The sequence below is a fragment of the Anolis sagrei genome, chromosome 4, assembly GCF_037176765.1.
Source record: "Anolis sagrei isolate rAnoSag1 chromosome 4, rAnoSag1.mat, whole genome shotgun sequence".
In the NCBI taxonomy this organism is placed as follows: Eukaryota; Metazoa; Chordata; class Lepidosauria; order Squamata; family Dactyloidae; genus Anolis; species Anolis sagrei.
In genome coordinates, this window is record NC_090024.1 from 129,922,452 (window position 1) to 129,949,046 (window position 26,595).

At 36.9% G+C, this 26,595-nt stretch overlaps 1 protein-coding gene across 2 annotated transcripts in view; it reads left to right on the forward strand.

Annotated features, from left to right (window-relative positions):
- The window catches only part of RC3H1 (ring finger and CCCH-type domains 1), a 61,193-nt gene that overhangs the window by 20,822 nt on the left and 13,776 nt on the right, over window positions 1-26,595 (forward strand). For both annotated transcript variants that reach the window (XM_060774394.2, XM_060774395.2), the window contains exons 3-17: window positions 2,903-3,023; window positions 4,184-4,423; window positions 5,240-5,415; window positions 6,222-6,422; window positions 7,881-8,013; window positions 8,980-9,098; window positions 12,044-12,156; window positions 12,957-13,238; window positions 15,681-15,898; window positions 19,000-19,385; window positions 20,108-20,266; window positions 22,084-22,236; window positions 23,791-24,004; window positions 25,361-25,451; window positions 25,552-25,681. In XM_060774394.2, coding sequence (XP_060630377.2) covers window positions 2,903-3,023; window positions 4,184-4,423; window positions 5,240-5,415; window positions 6,222-6,422; window positions 7,881-8,013; window positions 8,980-9,098; window positions 12,044-12,156; window positions 12,957-13,238; window positions 15,681-15,898; window positions 19,000-19,385; window positions 20,108-20,266; window positions 22,084-22,236; window positions 23,791-24,004; window positions 25,361-25,451; window positions 25,552-25,681 — 2,736 coding nt within the window. The remainder of the gene's footprint in view (window positions 1-2,902; window positions 3,024-4,183; window positions 4,424-5,239; window positions 5,416-6,221; window positions 6,423-7,880; window positions 8,014-8,979; window positions 9,099-12,043; window positions 12,157-12,956; window positions 13,239-15,680; window positions 15,899-18,999; window positions 19,386-20,107; window positions 20,267-22,083; window positions 22,237-23,790; window positions 24,005-25,360; window positions 25,452-25,551; window positions 25,682-26,595) is intronic.

Sequence of the window (26,595 nt, forward strand, 5' to 3'; positions counted from 1 at the left end):
TGGTTTCTTCACTGTCCTAGGAGCTGTCATTTCAGATATCTCCCAGCAATCTCGACTGCTGTAGTGCTGATAACAGTAATATCAGAGCAGGCATTTTCTCTGTGATCCTCCTTTAGGATCATCCGGGAAGTAGTGTGTAGGGATGGTGTTGCATTAGAAGTGATTATGGTTGGTGTATCCCTTGTATATAAAACAACTTCATAAAAAGATTGTTCACTTTTACAAACCATTTTTGGCTGATAATTACTGTTGAATCCAACAGGCTTCTTAAATAACACTGGAATTTAAAATTATTTCAGTTTAGCATTTAAAAAATTGATATTCCAAAACGAAAAGTGTAATACAAAAACTGTTAAGATATTAGTCCAATGATTAGTCCAGCAATCTGCAAATGAATTCCTCTTTGGGCTCCCAGGGACCATATTAGTGATAAAGAGAAACCCTGGAGAAGATAGGAAGTATTTCAGGGAATATCTTAAGCAAATTTTAGGGTTATAGTGAGCAAAGCAAGGGTTGCATTGTATCTCCAACAGCCCCATAGAATTTATTTTCTCCTCAGTGAAACCTTTCCTGGAGAAATCAGCAGTTGACCTGTCTAAGATTTTTTTTAAAAAATGAAACTAGGCTTGAAGAAAGAGCCAGCCTACTTAACTCCATGCCATTGCTGTGTTTACTCAGGGTGGAGTGGCAGTCCCTCCTGGTTATTCTTTAGATGTGGAGATGGAGTCACTGGCTAAACAGTGTAATAATTGTAGCAACCACACTGGCAAATACACATTTTGGTGCCTCAAATGTTAGCCCTGTTTCAAGGTATATTTGACCTACTGATTCCAAAAATAGCACCAGTTTCCCCCTATTGGCTCTAGTTTTGGAGATGCAGAACATATGCCCTCTACCTGTCACAATCTGCTCACCCATAGAAAAACATGATAACCATATCTAAAAAAACTAGATCTGATGCAGTCTATCCAATGCAATTTTCTGAATCAGTGCTACAAAAAAGATAAACAAACCTATCTCTCTTTTAATTATTCCACCTGCCCACAAATGATATTAATGCAAACAGTTTTTTTGTTATGCTGTGTCGTAAAATGGAAAAAAACCCTGAGATCATTATAATTCAGATGTGTATAGTTCATTTTTATAGATTCATCAATCAAAATGTATAAATATATATTATTTCCTCTTTTTTGTTTAGCTTCAGCAATTACTTATTTTATTGTATAAAAGCTGCCACCGCAGAGTAGTCGCATCTCCCATTTTAGGTGCCAAAAATAGTATATTTGTTTTCTTTGCACAACAGCCATACCTCCATTTGGGGCTGATTTTCCCCTTCTTCCTTTTTTCTCTGAAGGCAGGGCAGTTTGCAAACTGTAAAATGAAGATCTCTGAAGCTCCACTCTTCTTTCTTCCCGCCTCCTTCTGAGGCAAGGCAGTTTACAAAACCTGGAATTGAGTTCTTTGGAGGAAGGAGGGATGACCTCTATTTCAGTTTTTTAAAACTTCCCATAGAGGGAAGAGAGAAGAGTGGAGCTTCAGGGACCTTTATTTTATTGTTTTTAAACTGCCTTTCCTTTGGGAAAGGAAAGAAGGGAGAGAGAATCAGCCCCAAACAGCTTCACAGTTAAAAAAACAAACAAACAGAACGAAGCTGTTTGTTTGCAGCTATTCATTCCTCCTTTTTCCCTTTCAGTGGTGAGGCATTTTATTTTAAAGACAATAGAAACTGAAGAAACCAATGCAGATTTTTTCCCTCATGTAATAGTCGCACCCCCTTTTTGATTAAAACAAGGAGGGGAAAGTGCGACTATTATGTGATGAAATAAAATATATCTTGCTTAATTATTTGTTCTGTTTGTGAAAGCTCCTTTTTGAATTCCAGTAAAGTTTGCAAAATTTATCATTGCAACGCCTTTAGAAAAACAAAAGCAGAGACTGAATGAAGTTAATTACAGCCTTTCTAATAAACCACGAACATTAATTAGTTGCTGTTGAAATAGCTTGGCCTTGTGCAGACAGTGGAATTTTACTTTCCAGCAGCTGATGTCATTAGTTATTCTCTTGTTGCATATCTCCTCTTGGAATGCAGGCTATTAATTACAGTCTTTATAGTTCAAAGTACGTTAGCTTTGGGGTTTGTCTAGAAGTGTCATCTGTCTAGTGATAAATTGTTTCCAAGTAGAGGCTAGTTGGCCTTTGTCCCCCCTCAAACAACCCAAACTGGAAGAATCCCACTTCTGACATCAATGGAAAAGGAGGGGAGGAGGAAGTCTTTCCAACTAATAAGATGGTTCTTTAAATCTTCTGATTGAATTTAAATAGAGATAAGTGAGAAGTAAAAAATCTGCCTTAAAAAAATGCAGTTCAAAGAATAGTGCCACATTTTTGGGTTCATCTAATGATAAATTTTACAAAATTTCCCAAAACTATACAAGACGGCTATGAAAATATTGATACCTTTAGTAAAAATGTACTTGTGCAAAAAAAAAATCATTCTCTGCTCTCATTTTTCTTAAGACTAGGTATAGAAACTGCTCTAAAAATGTAGAGTCAGAACTCATAACACAAATTTCACCTATTAAGCCAGCTATGAGTGAAATGCAACACCAGCATTCTCATTAGTTGTAATTATACGGATATAATATGTTCCCTTTTTCGCACAACCTTGTGCTGAATGAAGTACAACCTGTAAAATTATATTCATACAATTTTCTAACTTTTGTTTTCATGTGACTTTTGTCTTATTAAAGGTTCCATGTGCTTGTAGTTTCGTTAATAGTATGGTTGGTGGGCCTCACTTTTATTAGGCAGTTTTCTGTTATATTGTATTTTAATGAACCCAAAGTAGTAGTATGTTTCAAAATGACAATCTTTTCATTATTTACTTACTGTCTTTACAAAGGCGCCAGAACAACAGCCAGTAACTCTACATAGTGGGGCTGAAGATACCAAGCATTATGAAGAAGCCAAAAAATGTGTGGAAGAACTAGCATTGTACCTGAAACCACTCAGCAGTGCAAGAGGTGAGTAGTTTCCAGTTGGCCAAAATCCTGCATTGTAACACTCCACCATTGTATTTCCACCCAGTTGCATGTGCAAATCTTCATCAAAAGACAGGCCCGTTTTCTTTTAAATAGTAATTAGTGTTTGAGGAAGGGTGGAGCTACTTGAGATCTATCCATGTGCTTGTTGGAAATCTTGGAGGGAGGCAGCTGTTTTTGAGTCTGGCTGTAGCATGTTGGTTCGCAAGGACCCCATGCTTTTCCCTGGCTTCTGAGTGGCCAAGGGAGCACATGGCATAGGTCATGTACATTGACCATAAAAGATTTAGGAATGTATCAACAGCACAAATGTAGCCAACACAATTATGCCTGTTTTTGACTGTTGACTGTATCTTTCAATAAGAGCCCGTATTTTTGAGATGAGAAGACTCAGTCTTAGTCCCATCACCTTTACAGGCAATTCTGGTGAAGACACAGGACCAAGTTATCTCAATAGTTGCTCTTGAGTGGTGAAACGCTATCTTGTTGGAAACATGTCCCCTCACCATTATCCTTTCACCAGTAGCCAAATACCTTCTTAAATGCAAATCGTTACATGTTGTCCTGGAAGAGTCTTTTATCTTTGCTGAACCTGTTTCTGGGTTATGCCTTATTTTACAACATCACAATCACACTTTCTTCTTCTTTTGTGGGGGTCGAGGGAAAGGGGGTGCAAATATTATGTGGGAAAATTATTTTGCACCTAAGTGGCTTCCCTTGGCTTCCAGACAAGGGAAACACTATAGCTGCAAAGCCACTCATGAAAGAGCTACAAGGCCTCCTTCAGGTGGTGAGAGCTGAGGAAGGCTCCAGAGCTGTTGTCAACAGGTGTGCGAGTGGGTAAATGATGGCCTGCCCACCTGCCAGCCTTACCGAGCTGAGAGACCTCTCTCAGCTGCTGTTAAGTCAAGGGAGGCCTACAACAACCCCACTAAATATTACTTGGAACAGTTATCATTGTAATCTTCTTCAGCAAAAGATTGAGTATCTGGAAGTGGGGGGTATCCAAGACAACATTTTAAATGTCATAAAGGTCTCAGTTCTAGAATAACCTTTCATTAATTAGCCTGAAATTGACTGCTGTTCTGTATTGCCCTTGAAAAACTGAGAAATAACTCCCACTTTTTTTCCAATTTGCAAAGGTGTGGGACTGAATAGCACTACTCAAAGTGTACTCAGCCGTCCCATGCAGCGGAAGCTTGTGACATTAGTTCACTGCCAGCTAGTGGAAGAAGAAGGACGAATCAGGGCTATGCGTGCAGCACGTTCACTTGGTGAAAGAACTGTCACAGAGCTCATCCTTCAGCATCAGAATCCCCAACAACTCTCTTCTAACCTTTGGGCTGCAGTGAGGGCCAGGGGCTGTCAGTTCCTTGGACCAGGTACATATCAGTCAGGCTGTGTATGTTGATATGGTAAGAGGAGAGTGGGTAGTTTATTGATGAAAATGGTATAGAATAGGAAGTTTCTGTTCTTTGTGAGATATTAACTGATTTAAAACATTTTAGGCATTTTAACAGTCTTAACACTTATCACATACTTTCCAAAATAGAACAAAGAATAACTGTACAGGCCAGAATCCTGCACCCCATTTCCCCAAGAAATAGCATCTTGGGGAACGGAAAGGGATACTCTTGGAGGTAATGTACTCTGGGAAATGTGCCCTGTAGAATTGCCTGCTACATGACATAGATTTCTTCCCAGAATACCTTACTTTTAAGGACTGTCACATGAAAGACCTGAAAGCCACGGTTTGAGGAAGAAGCGACTCCACTTTTCTTCACAGTAATCAGTAGAGCATATATAAAGTTCCCAAGTGAATTTCAGCAGCCAGAGGTCCTTCTGACCAGTGCTTTCCCCAGGAAAGTTTTTCTTACTGTGGAATGCTAATGAGAAGCACAATTTTTCTGCCTGGAAGTTCCAGCCACTACTGTTTTATCCTGATAAATGTGTTGAGTTTTCCTGTGGGATTCAAATGAAATGTTTGTTAAAATAAAATGAAAAATTATCAGAATTGTGGATAATGCAACAGATGGTCATATTGCATAGTATTACCATGCCAAGACTTAGGGGCTTCTAGATTATAGCCTGATTACTAATATGAATGTTTTATAAAGCATTTAGAGCATGAACACTGTTTCTGAAATTATTCTTAATCCCGCAATCCTAATTTTGTTGATCTTCTCTTAATTTTCTAGCAATGCAAGAGGAAGCCCTTAAATTAGTTCTTTTGGCTTTGGAAGATGGATCTGCTTTGTCTCGAAAAGTCTTGGTTCTCTTTGTGGTACAGAGGTTGGAACCACGATTTCCTCAGGCTTCTAAAACCAGCATTGGGCATGTTGTCCAGCTTCTTTACAGAGCCTCTTGTTTCAAGGTAAGAACTTGAGTTATTCTAGTAACTTTATAGTGTGTTTGATTTTGATATGGAATTGTTCTTTTCAAATATTTAAATATGTCCCCTCTCAACATTCATTTTCTTCAAACTAAACATACCCAGCTCCCTAAGCCATTCTTCATAGGGCTTGGCTTCCAGACCTTAGGCCATTTTCATTGCCTTCTCTAGATTTCTTCCAGCTTGTTAATATCCCTCTTGAATTGAATTGCTCAGAACTTGACACAGTATTGCAAGTGATGTCTGACCAAAGCAGAATAGAGCGAACTACCATTTCTCTCTACATTCCTATTCACACAACCTAGAATCACATTGGCTTTTTTAGCTGCTTCATCACACTATCTGACCAAAGCAGAATAGAGCCACAGTAAGCAACTTGTTCCTGGTGGGGATTGTTCTATGCAAATTCTATTGAAATGTTTGTGTTTCTTCTTCCACACCATTGTAAGAAATTGTAAAATTATTCTTAGTATCTGCTTACTGTAAAGAGTATTCGACCTCTAGACTAGAACTTAGCATATCTTACTAATAATGATATTCTAATCTTTCTATTTAGTTTTCCTGATTTACTGTTAAGTATGTTTCATATACAAATAGATCAATGAGGAATCTCTTGTTCATCTGGTAATGTTGGAAGTCCTATTTTCTTTCAAACAGATAGAAATAATTGCAATACTAATTCTTTTTTGTCATATAGTTCAGTAAGAATCCAACAGACTTCTGGTAATATGCTTTATTTATTGTGCTTTATCACTTCCCCTGATCCAAATATATTCTGTCTCCCTTAGGTGACTAAACGTGATGAGGATTCCTCCTTGATGCAACTGAAGGAAGAATTCCGAACATATGAAGCCCTGAGACGAGAACATGATTCCCAAATTGTGCAAATTGCTATGGAGGCTGGTTTGCGCATTGCTCCTGATCAATGGTCCTCATTACTATATGGAGACCAGTCTCACAAATCTCATATGCAGTCTATTATTGACAAGGTAAAGCCTCTTCAAGTCGTCCTGATTCCTTTACTTTTCCACTGTTTAAAAAGTTGATTTTAGTTAGAAAGTGTAGAAATTAAGAATGAGCTTAATAGAAGAATGTAAAGCAAAGCTTTACAAACATTTCATGTTGGTGACATACTTTTCAGACATGCACCACTTCGCGAGACAGTAATTCAGTTTACTAGCTGTAAAGAGGCCACCGATTTGTAAAGATGGCACCCAGTTTGTATCGATGCCACCAATTTGTAAAGGTTTGTAAAGAAGCCACCACTTTGTAAGGACAACTAATAGCTTGTAATGTTGATTTGGTCTTTCTTCAATGTGTAGCGTGGCTTAACTTGAAAGTATTTGTAACAGAGACTTGGCTTTAGAAGAAACTGTAACAAGTTTATTGAAGTATAGAAGAAGCTTGATGGTTTCAATGTTTCTTAACTCTTAGAGGCACATATCTTCAGTGGTTATATTTATAACATTTCATAAAACGACTCTTGAGAGTACTGTTCCTTCCATTAACCAGGTTTTAAACTTATTTTCCTTTAAAATATGTTTCTTTCTTTAACAGATTATTTCAGGTCCAAGCTTATTCTTTCCTTATGTTGTTTCTGTTGCAGTAAAGATTCTTATTAGGGTTCTCTCACCCTTTTTATTCATACACTAACCATTAATCTAAATAAGTCAACTTGAGCTATCTAAACCTCACAGGCTAAAAGCCTAAACCCTCCTGATTCTCAACACAGTAGAATCAATCTTTCCCTGGAGTTCTTAGACTACAGACTACTTTTCTGGTTCTCAACACACAACAGAACCAGCCTTCCCTGTAGTTCGCTGACTACAGACTAACTGTTTTAAAATGGCTCCCCTGCTAAGTGGCAGTTGGCTCCGCCCCTTTTTCCATGGCAACTCAGCTCAAAGTGAGTTGAGCTGGCTACCATCCCCCCAATTATGCTAGTTTAAATACTTACCCTTTTAAACACCTATCTATTATTATACATAACTGTAGATTAAAATTCACACTTCACCACACTAGCAAACTGATAGTCATTGATATGGACACATACAAAAATTGTAATAAGGAAATGCATAGGGACACAACATATCTCATGAAAAACTTTCATTTATAGTTTAAAAATATATGATGTGTAAGAATAATATACATTTCCAAAATGTTTGTCATTTATGAATAACAGTATTCTATCAATACTAATATTAATAATGTTACTAATGCTAATTGGCACCTTTGCTGCATAAAAATGCATGCAAATTGAAATTGCTTATTTGACATAGACTCAAATATCTTGGTACATTGAAAACATCTACACACTGCAGCCAACACATGTGATACTACACACAGTTTGGAAAGCTCTGGTGTAAAGTATGAAAGGAATAATTAAATGTAGAAATTATAACTTGTTTTCCTGACAAATGGACGTGTGTGTTTGTATATATTTTAAGTTGCAGACCCCAGCCTCTTTTGCACAGAGTGTTCAGGAACTAACCATTGCTCTTCAGAGGACTGGTGACCCAGCTAATTTGAATAGACTTCGACCCCATCTAGAACTTCTAGCAAATATTGATCCCAGTCCAGGTAATAATAAAATAAACAATACCCATGTGGGATTTGTGTGGTACATTAAAGATGAATAAATTCATTATAGCATTAGATCAAATAGGGTACTTCAGCTTCATGGAATCTCATCTTGAGTTTGTCCAGCTATATGTATCTGGAAGTAAGGAGAAGGAAAAATTATAGCAGTGAGTCTTGAGGGAAATAAAATTCAAGAAATATTCGTCATTATTATGTTAGAAATATAACCATAATCAAGTTACACATATTAATTTAGTAGTTAATCTCTGTCACCTAGAGAGGTGTCAGTATAAATTAGAATATGATTACTCAAAACTACAATAAAGAAAACAGACAGTTCGTAGTTAGCTAAATTTGTCTCCCTTTTTAGATGTTGAAACACATCTGTGCATGGATGAAATTAGCATCTTCTTTTTAATGTTTCTGAGCTGAGATGCTGTAGAAGACCCATAATAGATGGATTTAAGTTTGTGTAGTTCTACCAAAATGTGTTCCTTCATGCTATAATGTACAAATCTTGTAATACAGTAAGGCTTCCTATCCATAGATTTAAGATCTATGCTTTCACTTACGCATGCTCCGATTTTTTTCTTTCCCTTAGACTGGGTCCTTCCTGCATCAGATACAATACTGCATTTTGTTGCATCTGGTATTTCTTATGTGTCAAATATTTTAACAGTATTCTTTTTTTCATGAGTATTTCTGAGTGATAAAAGTGTTGCTATGGGTTCTTCTAACTTCAATACTTTGATTCATTCCTAAGAAACAGATTGCAGCTTCTGCTTCCTGAATCTGGTGAACCAGAGTTCTGTTTTCCAGACTCATTTTAGACATACTGCCATTTTATTCTTTCTCAAAAACTGACATAAATTTTGCACGTTTTAATGGAATTCAGAAGATTTTGTTTCTGTAGACTCTTTGTTAAAATACAGAAATTCAGTCATCTGCTTTTTATAAACATTCTAGATGCCCCACCACCAACATGGGAACAGCTTGAAAATGGACTGGTTGCTGTGCGTACTGTAGTGCATGGACTGGTTGATTACATCCAGAATCACAGCAAGAAAGGAGCAGATCAGCAGCAGGTATTATGTGGGGTTGGGAAGGAGAGTTGTACCGCAGGATCCCCTTTAAAAACAAACAAGGGTTACATAATGCAAGAGAAAGGTGGGATACACATGGAAGGGCATGTTGATTATTGGTCCACTTTGAGTTCTCTATTGTATTTGTAAATAAACATATGATTTTGTCCATCAGTATCTTCTTCAGATATTTCTGTGAATAGTTTCCTTTGGAGTCTTGTAAAGACAATGATCTTTCAGGGACTGAAATAACTTCTAATAAAGTCTTTTTTTCCCTATGATATGCTACAGATATATAGCTGCTGGTTTGTTTTTTAATGACTTTGGGGAAAATGTTTTGCAGATATCTGAAGAATAGCATTTGACCTGAGATCATAATGTTACAGAAAAACGTGCTTAGCTATGATGCCTTTATTATAAGTATTACCTGCAGTTACAGTGTTGGACTAAGCGTGAAGGTAACCAGGATTTGAGCCCTTCCCATCTAAGGAAGCTCTCTGGGTAACCTTGAGCAAGTGACATTTTTTCAGTAATAATAATAATAAAACTTTATTTATATACCACTCCATCTCCCTGATAATATCACAAAACATACAGAGTAAAAACAACATAACCATAAGATTAACTAACAAAATATAAACATAAAAATTGTCGCCATAACACACATATATTAAAAGTAATCCTGCCTGTTCAAGGCAATTTAAAAATTTAAAAGGCCGGGCCAAGATTTGTGCAAGCCCAAAAATTCTAGGGGGCCCGGGAATTAAGCGCAATGCTATGGCAGGCAACAATAATATTAGGTACGGGTCTGTGGCTGTTCATTCCAGGGCCGATTAGAGGAAATGATCTGGGTAATTAGGAGGAAGAATAAGGCCGTATTCGACAATGTGTAGGGCTGAGTTAGAACTGGTCATTTTCAAAGGCTTGTTGAAACCACCTGGTCTTCAAACTCTTACAAAAGGAGGGGAGGGATGGGGCCTGTCTTATTTCCTTTGGAAGGGCGTTCCAGAGACCACTGAGAAAGCCTTCCCTCTCGTCCCCACCAACCATGCTTGAGACGATAGTGGGACCGAGAGGAGGGTCCCCCCAGAAGATGCCTCAACTCGTGCCAGTTCATAGAAGGAGATAGGCGGGGCCTGAACCGTTTAGGGTAATGGAAACTATTCCTGAAGAAATCTTTCTAAGAAAACCTATGATGGGTTGCCATATATCAGAATTTGCTTGAAGGCACACAACAACTTTACGTGCCAATCTGTGGCAAGTCGTTAAGCAACAGTGAAATCAAAGAGTCATTTAAAAATAATCCAGTGCAAGTCTTCTTTTCAAGTTGAGGCATGTTGATACAGCTTGATTGCTGATTTGAGTTAATGTTTGCAAAATTTAAGTCCCACAAAAGTTAAATAGTGGGTTCATAAGACATATAAGAAATATTAAATACGAAGCAGAAAGTTCCAAGTTTTGTAGAATATGTATATTTTGTCAAGAGCTTGGAGACATTTTGATTCCAGGCAGAACACCAACACAATTATAGACAGTATACCTTTTTTGACTCAGTGATCAGTAATCTCATAGCAGGCACTATATGCAGAATAACTGCTGGTGTAATCTGATAAAACCTTAAAATATCTGTTGTGTTTAGGTTCCCTCCAAGAATCTGACAGGAGGAGAGCAATATTGTTAGAAATAGAATAGTCTCTTGTTTTGATAGGACAGGATATTTCAGATAATATGCTAGGAAAGATATAAAACAAGCTGAGAATAGATAAATTAGGTGATTGAAATCTGTGGCCATCTTATGAAGGTAAAAATGTACACTGTTTCAAGCTGATGGCTAAGATAATGCTTGTAAAAGGAAAAAAAAGATTGCTCTCAAATAGAAATATTTCCCATTCTGATTGCAGTGGAAGCTGCTGAAGATAGCAGTGCCTGAAATGGCATCATGGATGAGACAGTATTCCTCAGTGGATAATTGACTAAATTATATTGTTTAATATAGTATTGTTCTTCTATGAAATAACTTTAAAATGACACAGATGGTATAAATATTGGGTTGTTGTAGGTTTTTTCGGGCTATATGGCTATGTTCTAGACACATTTTCTCCTGGCGTTTCGCCTGCATCTATGGCAAGTATCCTCAGAGGTAGTGAGGTCTGTCCTCAGAAGTAGTGAGGTATAAAGATTCTTATGCAAGTGTTACATCTCCCTTGCAGTATACTATAATGTAATAAATATATGCAAACTTCAATGCAATAGTATGCAATGAGAGTAACAGGCCTAGACATGGAAATGTCTAGGTTTCTCCCTAAGGGAAGTACATATATTTGTATGTCTGTGATTGCGTATAATAAAGACTTGAAGATGAACAAAAAAGCTATATAAATGTTTTAAGATTCACTGCTTTGAGTGTTGATATTGAATGTGCCTGTATGATTTTCATCATGAGCACATGTTGGGCGCTCATGTGGCCAGAAAGTAATACTGGGACTACAGATATAAAAGAGATGAGCTGAAAAGAGACCAAAAAAATTCTTCAATCCCTCAGTTTAAAGAGATGTGAGTGGGAAACCACATTTGTCCCATTTCAGTTTGTTTTATATCTACAATGTGTGGAGCCACATTTTAAAGAGGGTAGTCATAGTGCTAGAATGTAGTAACCCACTTTGAATGCCCAGATTCCATTCACACACATCTTCACAATTTTCATCCTCTCCTGAAAATCCACCCCATGTGCTGCACTTAGGCTTTGGTGCCAGATGAGGGTTTGTAGAAACCTGGGTGTGTGGGAAAGGGGGAGCTTTTCAAGAGAAGATTGTATCATTGGGCCAACAGATGGTTAGCTCTTGGTTGGAATAGAAGGGACTTACCCTCAGACATTGTTGTTTAGTTTTTTTTTTTAGTAATCTATCAATATTCTGATGTCATATTCTTTATTTTATTATATCATTTAGCCTCCTCAACACAGCAAGTATAAGACATATATGTGCCGAGACATGAAACAAAGAGGAGGATGTCCCCGTGGGGCCAGCTGCACCTTTGCACATTCACAGGAAGAACTAGAAAAGTAAGGTTCTGTGCCTTATATGTCCATAGACTGAATTTATCATAGCATTTTCATTATGTGACTAGGAGCTGAGAAGCTTTTGCTTTAGCGTGAATCTTTCTAAACGGATGAGGCTCTGAAAGTTTCAGGATATCCAAACAGGAAATGGGTAGACATGAACAGTTATCTATATAAATAAAAATGGCGAATTGACACCAAATTTGGACACAAGACACCTATCAGGCCAACGAGGGACCATCACTCATAAAAACACTGAAAAACACACCAGAAGATACTTTAAAAGCCAAAAAACAAAAAAATAAATAACATTACAATGCTTGCACAAAACCACACACACACACACAAATGCAAACACACACATATATATACATAAATATATACACACAAAAAACACATATACACAGACTGGGCCACAGCAACGCATAGCAGGGGACAGCTAGTGAAGAATAAAATGGTTCTGTGATTTATTCAGAAAATGAAGTGTGTGGTGGGATGACATCAAACAGATCAATTATTATTGTCATAATTACTGCAGCTATTATATTTATGTCCCATTTTTATCTAGAAACCAAAGCATGAATGCTCACAATTTTTAAAAACCTATACATAAAAAGTAAAGTAAAATTGAATTAAACTGGGACATTTATTAAAACAATTCAGTTAAAATACAGATAAATAAATACATAGCTATTAAAAACCATGCACTAACGTTAGCCTTATTTAGGGAAAGAAATGCAGCAGGTGTAAGTTGTTAATTTCCTGTTCTTCTCTAATATATATATATATATTTCTTCCTGAAGATTTCGTAAGATGAACAAACGACTGGTTCCTCGGAGACCTCTGAGTGCCTCCTTAGGTCAGCTCAATGAAGTGGGCCTATCGGCAGCAGCTATTCTATCAGATGAAGGAGCTGTAGACTTGCCGAGCAGAAAACCCTCTGCCTTGCCAAATGGGATTGTTTCAACAGGCAGTACAGTGACTCAACTTATCTCTCGTGGAACTGATTCCAGCTACGATTCAGCCCTGAAACCTGGAAAAATTGACCACCATAGCAGCAGTGCTCCTGGATCACCTCCTGAATTGTAAGTTTGTTTCCTTTATGGTATTACGTATGTGATGTGGTTATAAAGCAGCTTCCCAGTTTGGAATTGGTAACATCCATGTGCATAAATTAGATGTCCATACAGATGTCATCCAAATGCAAAGATAATGGTCCTACACTACGTTAATATCACAGTCTTGTATATCTTAACTGGATAGGAATATATGTTCAAATGTGCTCCCAGTATTTATCTGATTTATATTATTAAAATAATAGAAATATGCACTTGAATATTTCTAATAATTCTTAAAGTATATAAAGAAGCCTACTTTTTAGTGGGAATCTATTTGTACATCAGGCTCATAAAACCAGTTGTGATGTGAATTTTAGCTGAAATATAAGCAGTTTTCACATATCCGTGGTCTCTAAACAAGAGATTGTATTGTCCCTAAATAAACTCAGAGAATTTATTAAGGGAGAGTCCCTAAATAAATAAGAGAGAGTCCCTAAATAAACTCAGCATTTTTAACCTCTTAGTTCCAAATGGAAACCCATCCCTACCTTTTGGAAACACAGTGGTTATACGTGGACAATTTAATCAGTGAAGCAAATACAGAAGTTCAAATGAAGCAGTGACTACAGGAATGAAATGTCAGTGAAATTAAATACAAACAGTAGAACATATAGGTACCTTATACAATAAATTTTTGGATTTTTGTAAAACTCTAGTCTTTCACAAAATCACTGATGTGTGAAAGGAATTTGCCATATGTTTACAGTCTAGAGTTTAACTCTTAAGGCAGTTGTCAAACCTCCAAAGTTTAAAACTGCTTAAATTGAGGGGACCAGGCAAATATGGCAATCTGTTGTTCTCTCACCTAATAAGCTCCTGCGGGGGAAGTCACTACCTGTGGATAATCACCAGTTCTGAGTTATTTGGACCGGGTGGTGGCATTTTTCCTGACAAGGAATAAACAAATATGTTTGTGAAAATCCAGTTTTGCCTCTAATGCCCTGCCAAGACACTGTTTTTGTATCAGCAAACACAGAGGAGTTGGAGGTTAAAAAAAAACATCTGTCTCAGCATTTCAACTATAACTCACAAAAAATAAACATATAGTTGCCATTTTAAAATAATATTTTAAAGAAGATTGTACCTTGAGATTTACTCCTGGATGTTAGATAATTAACTTCCCATCTACATTCAACTTCTCCTTTTGTAAAGAATGAATTTATCTAGTCTGAAATTAAATGCAACGTTGTGTGTGTTGGTTTTGTTTAGTAATTTTGTTGTTGCAGGTTAGTGTTTTATATTTTAAAAAATGTTTGTTTTGTGTTAGATACAATTTGTTTCTTTGCCTGTGTCTTCATTTGTTTGTATGATAGTATATTTGTTGCTTTGAATAAAAATTAATTTTAACAACTGCTTAAATTGCATTCTGCTCTGGAAAAAATGACTATTTAATTCAACATAATATGTATGTTGATTGATATTTACTGGTGGGAAAATGGGATCATATGCACTTCAAATATGCTTACAGCAGAGGTGACTCATAGTTCTTTCTCTGGAACCCATCATGAACTGGCTAAAACAAAACTGAAAGTGCCTTCTGTTTCCGTAATATTGCACAAGGAACAGACAATTCTTGTGGCTGCATCTTGTCTTAATGGAGAATTGTTACTCCTTGAACGTCTAGGACAGGGGTCCTCAAACTATGGCCCGGGGGCCGGATGCGACCCTCCAAGGTCATTTACCCGGCCCTTGCTCAGGGTCAACCTAAGTCTGTAACGACTCAAAAAGCACACAACAACAACAACAACAACAATCCTATCTCATCAGGCAAAAGCAGGCCCACACTTCCCATTGAAATACTAATAAATTTATATTTGTTAAAATTGTTCTTCATTTTAATTATTGTATTGTTTTTAAGTGGCTTTTGCACTACAAATATGATATGTATAAGGTGCATAGGAATTCCTTCATTTTTTTTTTCAAATTATAATCCGGCCCTCCGACAGTTTGAGAGACTGTGACCTGGCCCTCTGTTTAAAAAGTTTGTGGACCCCTGGTCTAGGAGCACCCAGGAGCAGCAATCTGAGGACAAGCTACAAGACCACATGATTACCACCCGTTTACTGCCCACCGCATACTGAAAGTAAAACATCCTTTCTACAGATAAGGATAGAGAAAGAATGTGAGAGGCAATCCCAGACCAGTTGTGCTTTTAATTTGTTTTTCATACATATGATAGTTTTTAAAATATATATATAAGCCATCTTCTGGTGAAAGTTGTAGTACTTCTGCTGCCCTTTTCTAATGCAGTGTTCTGGCAACAAATGAGTGGGAAACTATTCAAATCACTCTCTGCTCTCAGTAAATCTTCCTAATCCATCTCTTCCCCCAGAAACTTTAATGCAGCAATGATTGGTTGCATGTCTTGGACAGTATAATTGTCAATACATTATCATTGGTTTCTTCTAGGCTGGAACCTGCTCCTGAGAATTCTCTATCTGCCTTACCAGTCAACTCTCACCCAGCACCACCACGTGGTCCTGCAGACCTGCCTCCAATATCAGTTGGCAAGCAACTTCAGATGGTGCCCCGTGTCTCTCAGATGTATCCAGCTCAGCAAACAGATATGTTTTATGCAGGTGCGCGAGGAGCAGCTCCCCCATTTGAACCACCTCCTTATCAACCAGGTAACAGTGATATCTGGATGGAAGTTGGGATTGGGATAGAGGCAAAAGTCTGCATCATTGTGGAGTTATTGAGAAAGCATGGGATAGTAAACAAAGTATAACTGCTCAGTAATAACCTTTTGAATCTCTCGCTTATGCACAATATCAAAAGTCCGAATATCAGATTAACTGTAAAATGGATTATGCATGAAGACAGATTTCTTGAATGATAAACTTTTTTTAAAAAATTCTCAGATTAGGTCATGTGTTACTAGTTATGTGACTGATACTCTGTAACTTAGCTGCCTCTACCTTTGCTTTCAACCTAGAGCTCCTCTGCTCTCCTCAAAGCTGCCATTCTCTGACCACATTATATAACATTATTAGCAGAAGCTAGAGCAGGCATGGGCACATTTTGGCCCTCAGGTGTTTTGGACTTCAACTCCCACAATTCTTAACAGCCAATAGGCTTTTAGAAATTGTGGGAGTTGAAGTACAAAACACCTGGAAGGCCGAAGTTTGCCCATGTCTGAGCTAGAGGAAAGCATTGGTGGCAGGGAAACACCCAACCACTACCCAGCAAACCAGGTGGAAAGGCTTTCCCAAACTTTGCCAAATAATAAAAAATATTATCCTATTTCTTAAATGTATTTTCATATATTGCCAGTATTCATATACAACCCTTATGTACATGTCTCATTTCTTTATTCCAAGAATTCAGTTTCTCCGCTTAAGAAGCCACAAGCCAAAACAACATTTCTGTATTGCAGTTACATTGCTTAGTATAAAGTATTTTGAATTTTGTGACAAGGAAAATGATTGTTAAATAATTCTGCTTACACTATGTAACATGATGTTTGTACCTGGGTTATAAATGTCATTACCTAATTGCGTCTGTCAGAAAAACATGGAAAAGGTTTATTAAACTGCCCAAAAAATTAAAATTGGCATATGAAAAGTTAAAAATGGCACATTGAAAGGTTTAAAATGGCAGGCACAAAAACAAAAAATCTGTAGTATAAAAACTTATTTTCAAAGTAAGTACGGTACAATTAAACAAAACAGGAAATAATATTTTCAAACCAGGAACAGAAGGTCTTTCAAATTTTGTTACATAGTGTTATAGAAGAAAGGAAACAGTGATGCAAGAAATTTAAATTTTGTTTCCAAGCACAGCAAGCTTTGGACAAGTTTACTACAGATTTTAAAACAATGCTGTGTAACCATGAGAGCCAGAATTTTTGGCAAATTAGAACTAGATTTTTTCATTTTTTCAATCTTTTAAACATTTTTATAGAAAAAAATACAAAGAAAAGCAACAATACTTATGTGTACATAAGCATATTTAAACAGCACATAACAAACTACACAACATACATCTATACGTATAACACCAAACTACACAACATATGCATAAATTAGTTTTAAAATTGGGATTGCAGCTTCCCTTTTGTCAGTTTCTCTATAATTTATTTTTTTTCTTCCACTTTATATCCATCAAGTTATTTACTTTTTGTTTTACTATTAACAAATGAATATCCCAACATTCTATATCTCCAAACCTGTATATAAAGTCTTTCACTTTCCCTCAGATATAGAAAAAAAGGTTTCTATTCATCAAATAATGTGTCCAATGACTTGCCCTTCAACAACACTGTAAACTTGTCCATTACTGTTAATTCCCACATCTTCACTGTCCATCCTTCTATAGTTGATTTTTCTGTCTTTCCATTAGGCATGCAGGATTCTTGTCGCTATTTAATTACCTGTAGATTTTTTAAACAAATTATGTGTTAATTTATCCAAGACAGTTTTGACATTAAAGGAATTCTAAAGAAATTCGAAAGAACTTCTCATAATCACTACTGTTCATCCGCTTAAGAAGCTCAGCTGAGGTTTACAATTGAGTGCTGAATCTCATTTTTCCAAAAAAAGAAATGGAAGTTGTCTATTTTAGTTCAATAAGATACAGTGGATGGCTTTCAATCATAAAAATATTATATATGTATTGTGTACACAAAAAAGGTCTTGACGTAATGCATTCCACACTGGGCTTTGGTCTTTTATAGCCTTATAACCAAGGAATACCAGGGGGAAAGCTTCAGGGGAAAATATCTTTTACATTAAGCAATAAAGAAAGTGTATGCCCATTGGGGAGCAGAAAAGAATAGATTTTCAAGGGTAATGAGCTTGGAAAAAATGAAGAAGTTGATATTCTAGAACTAAAACTCCTGTAGAGCTTGAAGCAATGGTCACATATTTGGGTGCCTCACCTGTCTATAAAGATTGATGGAGTATATTGCTGTTTAGAATTGATCCTGTGAATTAGTCTTTGTAAATTCTAGCCAATCATAACAGCCATGAGGTCTAACATACACAGGCCATCATACATCCGACTCCCAGTGCTGCTACTAGTTAGCCTATGCATCTCTTCTGACAACAGAGGAGACAAGGAAGAACAGTAGAGTCTCTCTTATCCAACCTTCAGTTATCCAACATTCTGTATTATCCAACGCAGTCTACCTCCTGTCTGAATCCACAGCTGTTTCAATACATTGCAATATTTTGGTACTAAATTCGTAAATACAGTAATTGCTACATGTTACCATGTATTGAATTGCTATTTCTATCTATTTGCTGTAAAACATGATGTTTTGGTGCTTAATTTGAAAAATCAGAACGTAATTTGATGTTTAATTGGCTTTTCCTTAATCCCTGCTTATTATCCAACATTTTCGCTTATCCAATGTTCTGCGGTCCTGTTTTTGTTGGAAAAGCGAGACTCTACTGTAGCTGTTTTTTCCATATGTTTACCTGTGTGCTGCTAGTTGCTGCTCCTGTTACTGCCACCTAAAGGAACCAAGCAGTCACATGTAAATTGCTGTTAAGATAACTGGAGTGGGTTGAGTTTATGTAGGGATTAGTTCACAGAAATACATAAATTGTTCCTTACTTTAAAGTGGCTTCTATAGCTGCTTCCAGATATTTTTCCATATTGACGTTCTCTCTTAAGAAAGACCATGTGGTGTGATTTAGCTTATGAAAATTAGATCCAAGTTCTCTGAAATACGTGAAAATTTTGAGCTAAAGCACTTTTCCAATATCTTGTTTCATGCGTTTAGGTGTATATTATCCTGCAGCTCAGTCTTCACAGTGCATGTCCCGATTTGTTCGGCCGCCACCATCTGTTCCTGAACCAGGTCCTCCTTACTTAGAACATTATTCACCATACCTTCAAGATCGCATGGTGAACTACAATGCGCAGCCACAGCAATACCCTCCTATGGGACAGCCAGTGTATCCTCCCCATTATGACAGCCGGCGCGTATATCCCCCTGCGCAGCCATACCAGCGAGAAGAAATTATCCGAGGAAGTCCTGTACCCATTGAAATTCCTCCGCCTGCTGTATCACCATATGTACCTGAAGCAAGAGACAGATATCCACAAGTAGAGGGCTACTATCCCGTCAGTCAGCATCTGAATCAGATCAGACCTTCATATCACAGAGTATGGGCTGTATGATATCTTCCTATGGGATTCTGTTGGTGATAATTGGATTTTGTTGCTTAGTGTTTTTTTTTATTACAGAATGCTATACAATTAGTCATAGCAACTCTTTGAAGTACCATTTTACAGATGGTATTAAGCCAAGATATGTTCTTGATTTTGTAAAAAAAAAAAAAAAACAAATTTAAGGCACACAACAGCAACAAGACTCAATATCACACTTAAATTATTAAATATTCTTTTGAAGACCACTTCTTTTGGGGAATGTTACTTATGGAAATAATGGCATTTAAACTAGTAGCTCTATTATTTTCAGAATTGTATTGACAAAAATAAATTATAAAATTCTTTATAAATTTACTGTAAATATTTTTATTACAGAATCCAAGTTTGAAACAAAGCATAGTTATATTCTCTTCTAGACTTAATTTCACTTCAATACAGTGTTTACTTACATGTGTTACATTGTGACTGTCCTCTGGAACATGAGTATGAAGGATTCTAATCTCCAGAAGTACTAAATTCAGAGAAAAACGCAACAATACTGTAGTGTCAGTGCTTTCTTTTGCTCTATCTTACTAATATCTATTTAGATACTTAGTTGGAGAATCATACGATGGATTTTGAAATTCCAAATCCACCATAGGTTTCTTCTTTAAGAATGCAGCTTTCTTCAGGTCTTCAAACCACTTTTTATAATAAATAATCCTGTCAATCAACAGGAGCCTTATATCCGGCCTCCTCTTCAGCCACATCCCAGTCTAGATGAATTGCACCGACGACGAAAGGAGATCATGGCTCAGTTAGAAGAAAGGAAAGTCATCTCCCCTCCTCCTTTTGCACCATCACCAACTCTGCCTCCCACTTTACACAGTGATGAGGTGAGTGTGTTTTTTAAAAATGCCGTTTCTACATTATTTCAGTAGTCCCACAGGTGTGCTCATTAGTGACTAAATATCACTAGTTTTGACCCACAGAAATATGCATATCCAATTTGAATACATATTGACTCTCCCTTATCTGAAATTCTAGAGATTAGAAGTATTTTGACTTACAGGTTTATTTTTATTTTGGAATGTTTTCATATTCCTAATGAGATATTTAATGAGATGGAGCTGAAGTCTAAACACAAATTTTATTTATGTTCATATACAGTATATAAATATGGTATGAAGATAATTTTATACACAGTATCTTTAATATTTTTGCATGGAACAAAGTCCATGTACATTGAAGCATTAGAAAGCAAAATATCACCATCACAATAATCCTTGTGGGAAATTTTGGAACATTCCGATTTTCAGCATGTACCATGACATAATCATGTGTAAGCGTCTCTTTTTATCTTACGAGATGTGACTGCCTCATCAAAGATTTGAGAACCACTGGGAATGGATATGTGTGTAGCCCTAAACAGTATGAGTGACCTGAGATAAACTTTTTAAAGACTTGTTCATATGACTCAGGCCATGCATATTGGATTTTAAGCATGTAGGCCCTCCAGATTTTTAGAGACAAACGTGCATATCCATCCAATAGCCTCAGAAGGCAGAAAGGCCTTCTGAGATCGGTGAGAAGGCCAGATCTCACACTTCACACCAGTCCCACAAACAATATCCAAAAACCTTCAGGTTTAGACTGTGCAGGAAATTGATTTCCCAAAATATACAGCATTAAATTTGACAAGGGGAGTAGCTAAATTGGATTGCCTTGGAGCAAGGGAATAGAGTGACATTTTTCTTTGGTTGGCAAAACTCTTTTAAAAAATGAAAGTTCCACAATTACATCACATTTTTCATCAATTGTTTTAGCAAAGTGGTTTATCATATCACCCTTAAGTCTTCTCTTCTCCAAGCTAAACATATCCAGCTCCCTAAATTGTTCCTCGTAGGGTTTGGTTTCCAAATCTTTGGTCAACTTAGTTGCCTTACTCAACACACGTTCCGTTATCAGATTGAGATTACACTATGTGACATTATTTTTGTTCCTGGGTTATAAATGTTATTTCCTACTTGGTTCTATCATAAAACATGGAAAAGGTTCGTTAACCTGCAAAAACTTAGTTTTTGTGTACATCCATCATATTTTGCTATCATTTTTCAATGAATAACTCATATATTCTCAACCAATTTAGCCTGGTTTGTGGCAGCCACAAAAACGTAGTTTCTTGAGTATATAACTACTACTTTCAAAGTAAGTACTGCACAGTTAAACAGGGATAACATTTTCAAACCAGGAACAGATTTTTTTTCAAATTTTGTCACATAGAGTTATATTAAGTTTATTGAGACTTCTTCTAGAGAACACCAGATGACTCTAAATAAGGTATCTTGTCAAATGGCTCATTTAGTTTTTGTGGCACATGGGGGTCCATCCATCAAATCTGAAAGTGATGTTTATTAGTAACTATATTCCATATTTACATTAAATTCTAAACATAATAAACTTAGCTGGATGTGTAAATCGCCTATACGTTTTATATGAAAAAAATAATACAGTCCGATTAGAAGTTTTTGAACACATGAAAACCATATAGTTTGCCTCAAGTGCCAATTTGGATCCAATTCAAATAGTTGTTAAAGGCACATAGAACATTATTCTTGTATTCTTTCTTTTTTTTTTTACTGTTATTGCAAGAATTCTCAATGCAAAGATTTCTTTTCCTGCAATTACATAGCTGGGCTCTGTTTTTATACAGTACATGGAAGAAGATTTGAAGGTAGCTGGGAAATACAAAGGAAATGATTACAGCCAGTACTCCCCATGGTCATGTGAAACCATTGGCTCCTACATTGGAACCAAAGATGCAAAACCCAAAGACATTGTGGCAGTGGGACTTGTGGAGATGGTGGTAAGCATTCAGAGATGATCTAACAGTGCTAAAGAGTGTGTGTTGTTGATACTCAGTACATCACTGGAAATTGATCTTGTGCCCAGAAAGGCAGAATACACACACAGAATCCTAGATACAGTTCCTAGCATGGTGATTTTTAACAAGAGATTTAAGGATCTCTACTTGAACCTTTATGCGTTTTAAAGTAACCTTTCGCTCTTAATTTTCAGGCTCAATGTAGACTTCATGATTTAAAGTTTACTTCTGTGTTGTTTTGATGTCTAAATTGATAAATATACATTTTAATTAGATGATTTGCCAACCAGAAATAGAAAACATATTTTAAAATGTGTTCACAAATGGTTGTTTGGACTCCTCATAGCCTCAGGTATTTGAATGAAAAGAGTATAGTGAAGCCATGACTTCATTTCCTAGAGAAACTATGGAGACGACAGTGAGGCTGAGTTCTAGAGGGACATTTGTTGAAATGACAGGCTTGCCTCTCTAAAGTATGAGTTGTCTATTTGAAAACCCAAACCAATTTTTGATTTCTAAACTATGATCTATTATGCCTGAATGGAGTTAAAATTTTGTGTAATGGTTTCTAAACTCTTCATTTCAAAAGAAGTGCTTGTGAGAAGTACAGGGTGAGGCAGCATAACTTCCCTTTTTCAAAACTTATTAAAACCCATTATATGAATCAGAAATTTTTATTTTTTTTATAATGTAGGCGCATACCTAAAGTTTTGTTTTACGTAGTTTTGAAGATCAAATTAGGTAGGTGATGTCCCCCATTCTCCATACACTGAGTAAACCGATTTCTGGCATTTGTCATGACTCTTGCCAGCATAGCAGGCTTTTCGTTGGCAATTTCTTCCTGGATGTTGGTCTTCAAATCTTGTAGGGTCCTTGGACGGTTCACATAAACACGGGATTTAAAAAAAAAAACCATAGAAAAAAATCACAAGGGGCCAAATCTGGAGAGTGGGCTGGCCACTCCAAATCCACTCGAAAAGTAGGCCTCAACAGCAAAAGCACGTTCCTCACTGTTCCAACACATGATGGTGACTGAACTGTGTCAGGACAAAACTTTATACTCCTGCCCCTCGAACGAGACCACTAGCGCTCTGCTACGTCTTCAACCGACTGATTGGCGCACATTTTAAAAAAGGAAGTTATGCTGCCTCACCCTGTATTTCTTGAATTCAAATAACCTATGCACAGAAGAAGATTTCTGCTGTGTCTCTGTTTACTGTTTCTTCTTTCCAGTCAGCCTGTGTGTCTATGAGTTCAAAAGATACCCTTTACCATGTCACTTACTGGAAGCAAGGTGTGGGGATGGGATCAGTAGTTAGACTGTGCATTGAATTGATTTATAATTGGCTGTGTAAAGCTCCCCCCCCCCCCCCCCCAAGCCACTTCAAATAATCCTGATTCTGGAGGAGAAATGATGGGCCCCACTGCTTATAACAATTGTTGAAATACATTTGTTTGTACAGAATCTTGTGAAATGGTGTCAGCCAAAGCAGGGGGAAGGTCATAATTCCGCTGCTTTTCTATCTGTCTCCTCAGAACTTAGATAGCAAGGGGATGCGAGACCAGAGGCTGGACTTGCAAAGGAGAGCAGCAGAAACGGGTGATGATGATCTTATTCCATTTGGGGATCGGCCTACTGTTTCAAGGTTTGGTGCCATCTCACGTACATCCAAAGCAATGTACCAGAACCCCGGTCCCATGCAAGCCATGACAGTTCAAGGGGCTTCTACAAAACCAGTTAATATTTCAGGTATACAGCTTATGTCTTTCAGGTCTTCCTTCCCATCCCCTAATGTAGTAGTTTACAACAGCAGACACTTCAGTTGTGACAATTGACTGCTGTAGCTGTGCCTGTTGATTGCTGGCTAGAAACAGAACAAGAAGCTGAAATAAGTTCCCATTAACTACCAATAATAAACAGAAGAGTTAGATTTGCTTGGTGTTTCCTCTCTACAATATTTCACTTGCAGAACATTCTGTCTCCCCTTCCCCACCTCCCAATATAATCGAATATAGGTGTTTCCCCCGTTACAAGAGCACGGTGGTTCCCAACCTGTGGTCCACAAGAATGAAAATATGATCCATAGCCTCACCATTACTACACAGTTGCCTCAAAACCACGTGACAACAAGAGTGACTGTTGGTTCATGGACCACCAGTGGTCCATAAGAACGAAAATATGGTCCATAGCCTCACCATTACTACACAGTTGCCACGAAACCCTCTTATAGTGCTGAAGCAACGGGGATGTCAGGAGGGGAGAGGCTGACTACCCACAAAAGATTCCTACTTCCACATCAGTTCTAGATTATTAAATATGGTTTTCTGTGGGCACGCAGGTGACGACTACTGAATGGCATATGTTCTGTAGAAGAAACTGGAGCGGATGTGATGTATCCAATACAGTGTTCTGAATCAGGACCTCAAATAACCAAACTAAATCTAAAGTTGGCCAAAAACGGATTCATAACGTTTTGGTACTAACGTTGGAGAATGGTCCTTGAAAAAGTGGTCCCTGGTCAAAAAAGGTTGAGAACCACTGCTATCACACAATTTGTGTTGAATAGGGCTTACTCTTTATATAGTAAGATCAATATCTTATTTAGTTAGTTGTTGTTCTTTTTCTCTTTTTGTTTAAGAGTTGTACTTCGCAACTGTGGGCGCATATTCCTTCAAGTTGCCTGTTGATTATGGCAACCTCATGAATTTTAAAGTATTTTCTTAGGCCATTAATATTCAGAGGTGGTTTCGCCAGTTCTTGACTTCAACTACAGCACCCAGTATCCACTAGATTTGAACAGATATTTTGAAATACTCCTGCCCTTTTTTCAGTCCTATTTATTTGCGCCTTTAATCATTAGAATTTAATGGCTGTTTAAAAGAGGATAAAAATACAACCAATAAGTATTTTGTCTAATATTTCCAATGTAAAAAGATGGAGGGCAATGGATCAACAGCAGTGGTCTTCTGTTGTAACATGTTTCTTCCAAAGTTACATTAAATTCAAGATTGCCTTAGAAATAGGGCATCAGTATCTATTTTGCAATTATTTTAATATAAATGATGTTAATAAACCCTTTTATTTATACCTCTCCAACTGTCATAGATTACAGCCCTTATGGAACACACAGTACATGGGGAGGGTCGCCATATTCACCCCATCAAAACATACCCTCTCAGGGACGTCTCAGTGAAAGGTAGGAGCATTTTTACTTTGCTAGTCACTTACATTTTATGTATACCCTGAAAAGTGAAAACTCTTCCTTTTTAACCAAAAAAATATATTTGTCTCTAAAGAGAGAGATTATCTGTGACAGAGGTGGCTGGCCATGGGAAGGCTTTGCCCTCATCTGAAAGGGAACAACAACTTCGACTTGAACTGCAACAGTTAAATCATCAGATTAGCCAGCAGACAAGAGGACTGGAGGTGGGTATATACTTCCGCTCTCTCTCTCTCTGGCTTCCTCCCTCCTTCCCATTCATTTTTAAGCAAGGACTGGATGTCAAATAGATAGATAGCTATGTGAATATAAATATATGCCATCTTGATTATATTATATTCAGTAGTTTTAGAATGAGAACCTTATCACTATTACTAAATAATTTGAAATGTGATCACAAATGTGAAATGTGAAATTCAGATTACAGTAATTAGATATAAATTGAGTAACAACGGTTGCTTGAAGACTGAAAATTCTGTGTTTGTATGCATGCCAACACTTCCTTTGCTTATGTGTGTGTGCACATGTGTTTTCTTCTCTGCCTCATATTCACATTCATATTCTTTCTTAGTGTCTCACTCCCACACATGTGCATAGGAGTACATAGATCATACTATTGGGAAACTAAAAAAAGGTTTTTGTTTTCTGTCTTTGTTCTTTAGAGCAATTAGATATGGAGCTTAGTGACAATACTCGGTAGTTAAGTTCCTGGATTGTTGTTTCTTAACTTACCTGTATATACTTGAGTATAAGCCAAGGCATCTAATTTTATCATAAAAACTGGGAAAACATTGACTCAAGTATAAGCCGAGGGTGATAAATGCAGCAGCTACTGGTAAGCCTCAATTAATCCAATAGAATTGCATGAATCGAGGCATCAGTAGGTTAAATGTTTTTGAATATTTACATAAAGCTGTAATTTAAGATAAAGACTGTCCAACTCTGATTAAACCATTATTCTAACCTTCTTCAATGTAAGTGTGCTTATGTATCCTTCCAATAATAATAGAGTAAATTAATAAATGTAATAAAAATAGTAATAAAAGAGTAAAATAATAAATGTAATAAAAATAATAAAATAATAAATGCAATAATAACAATAATAAATAGAATAAACTAA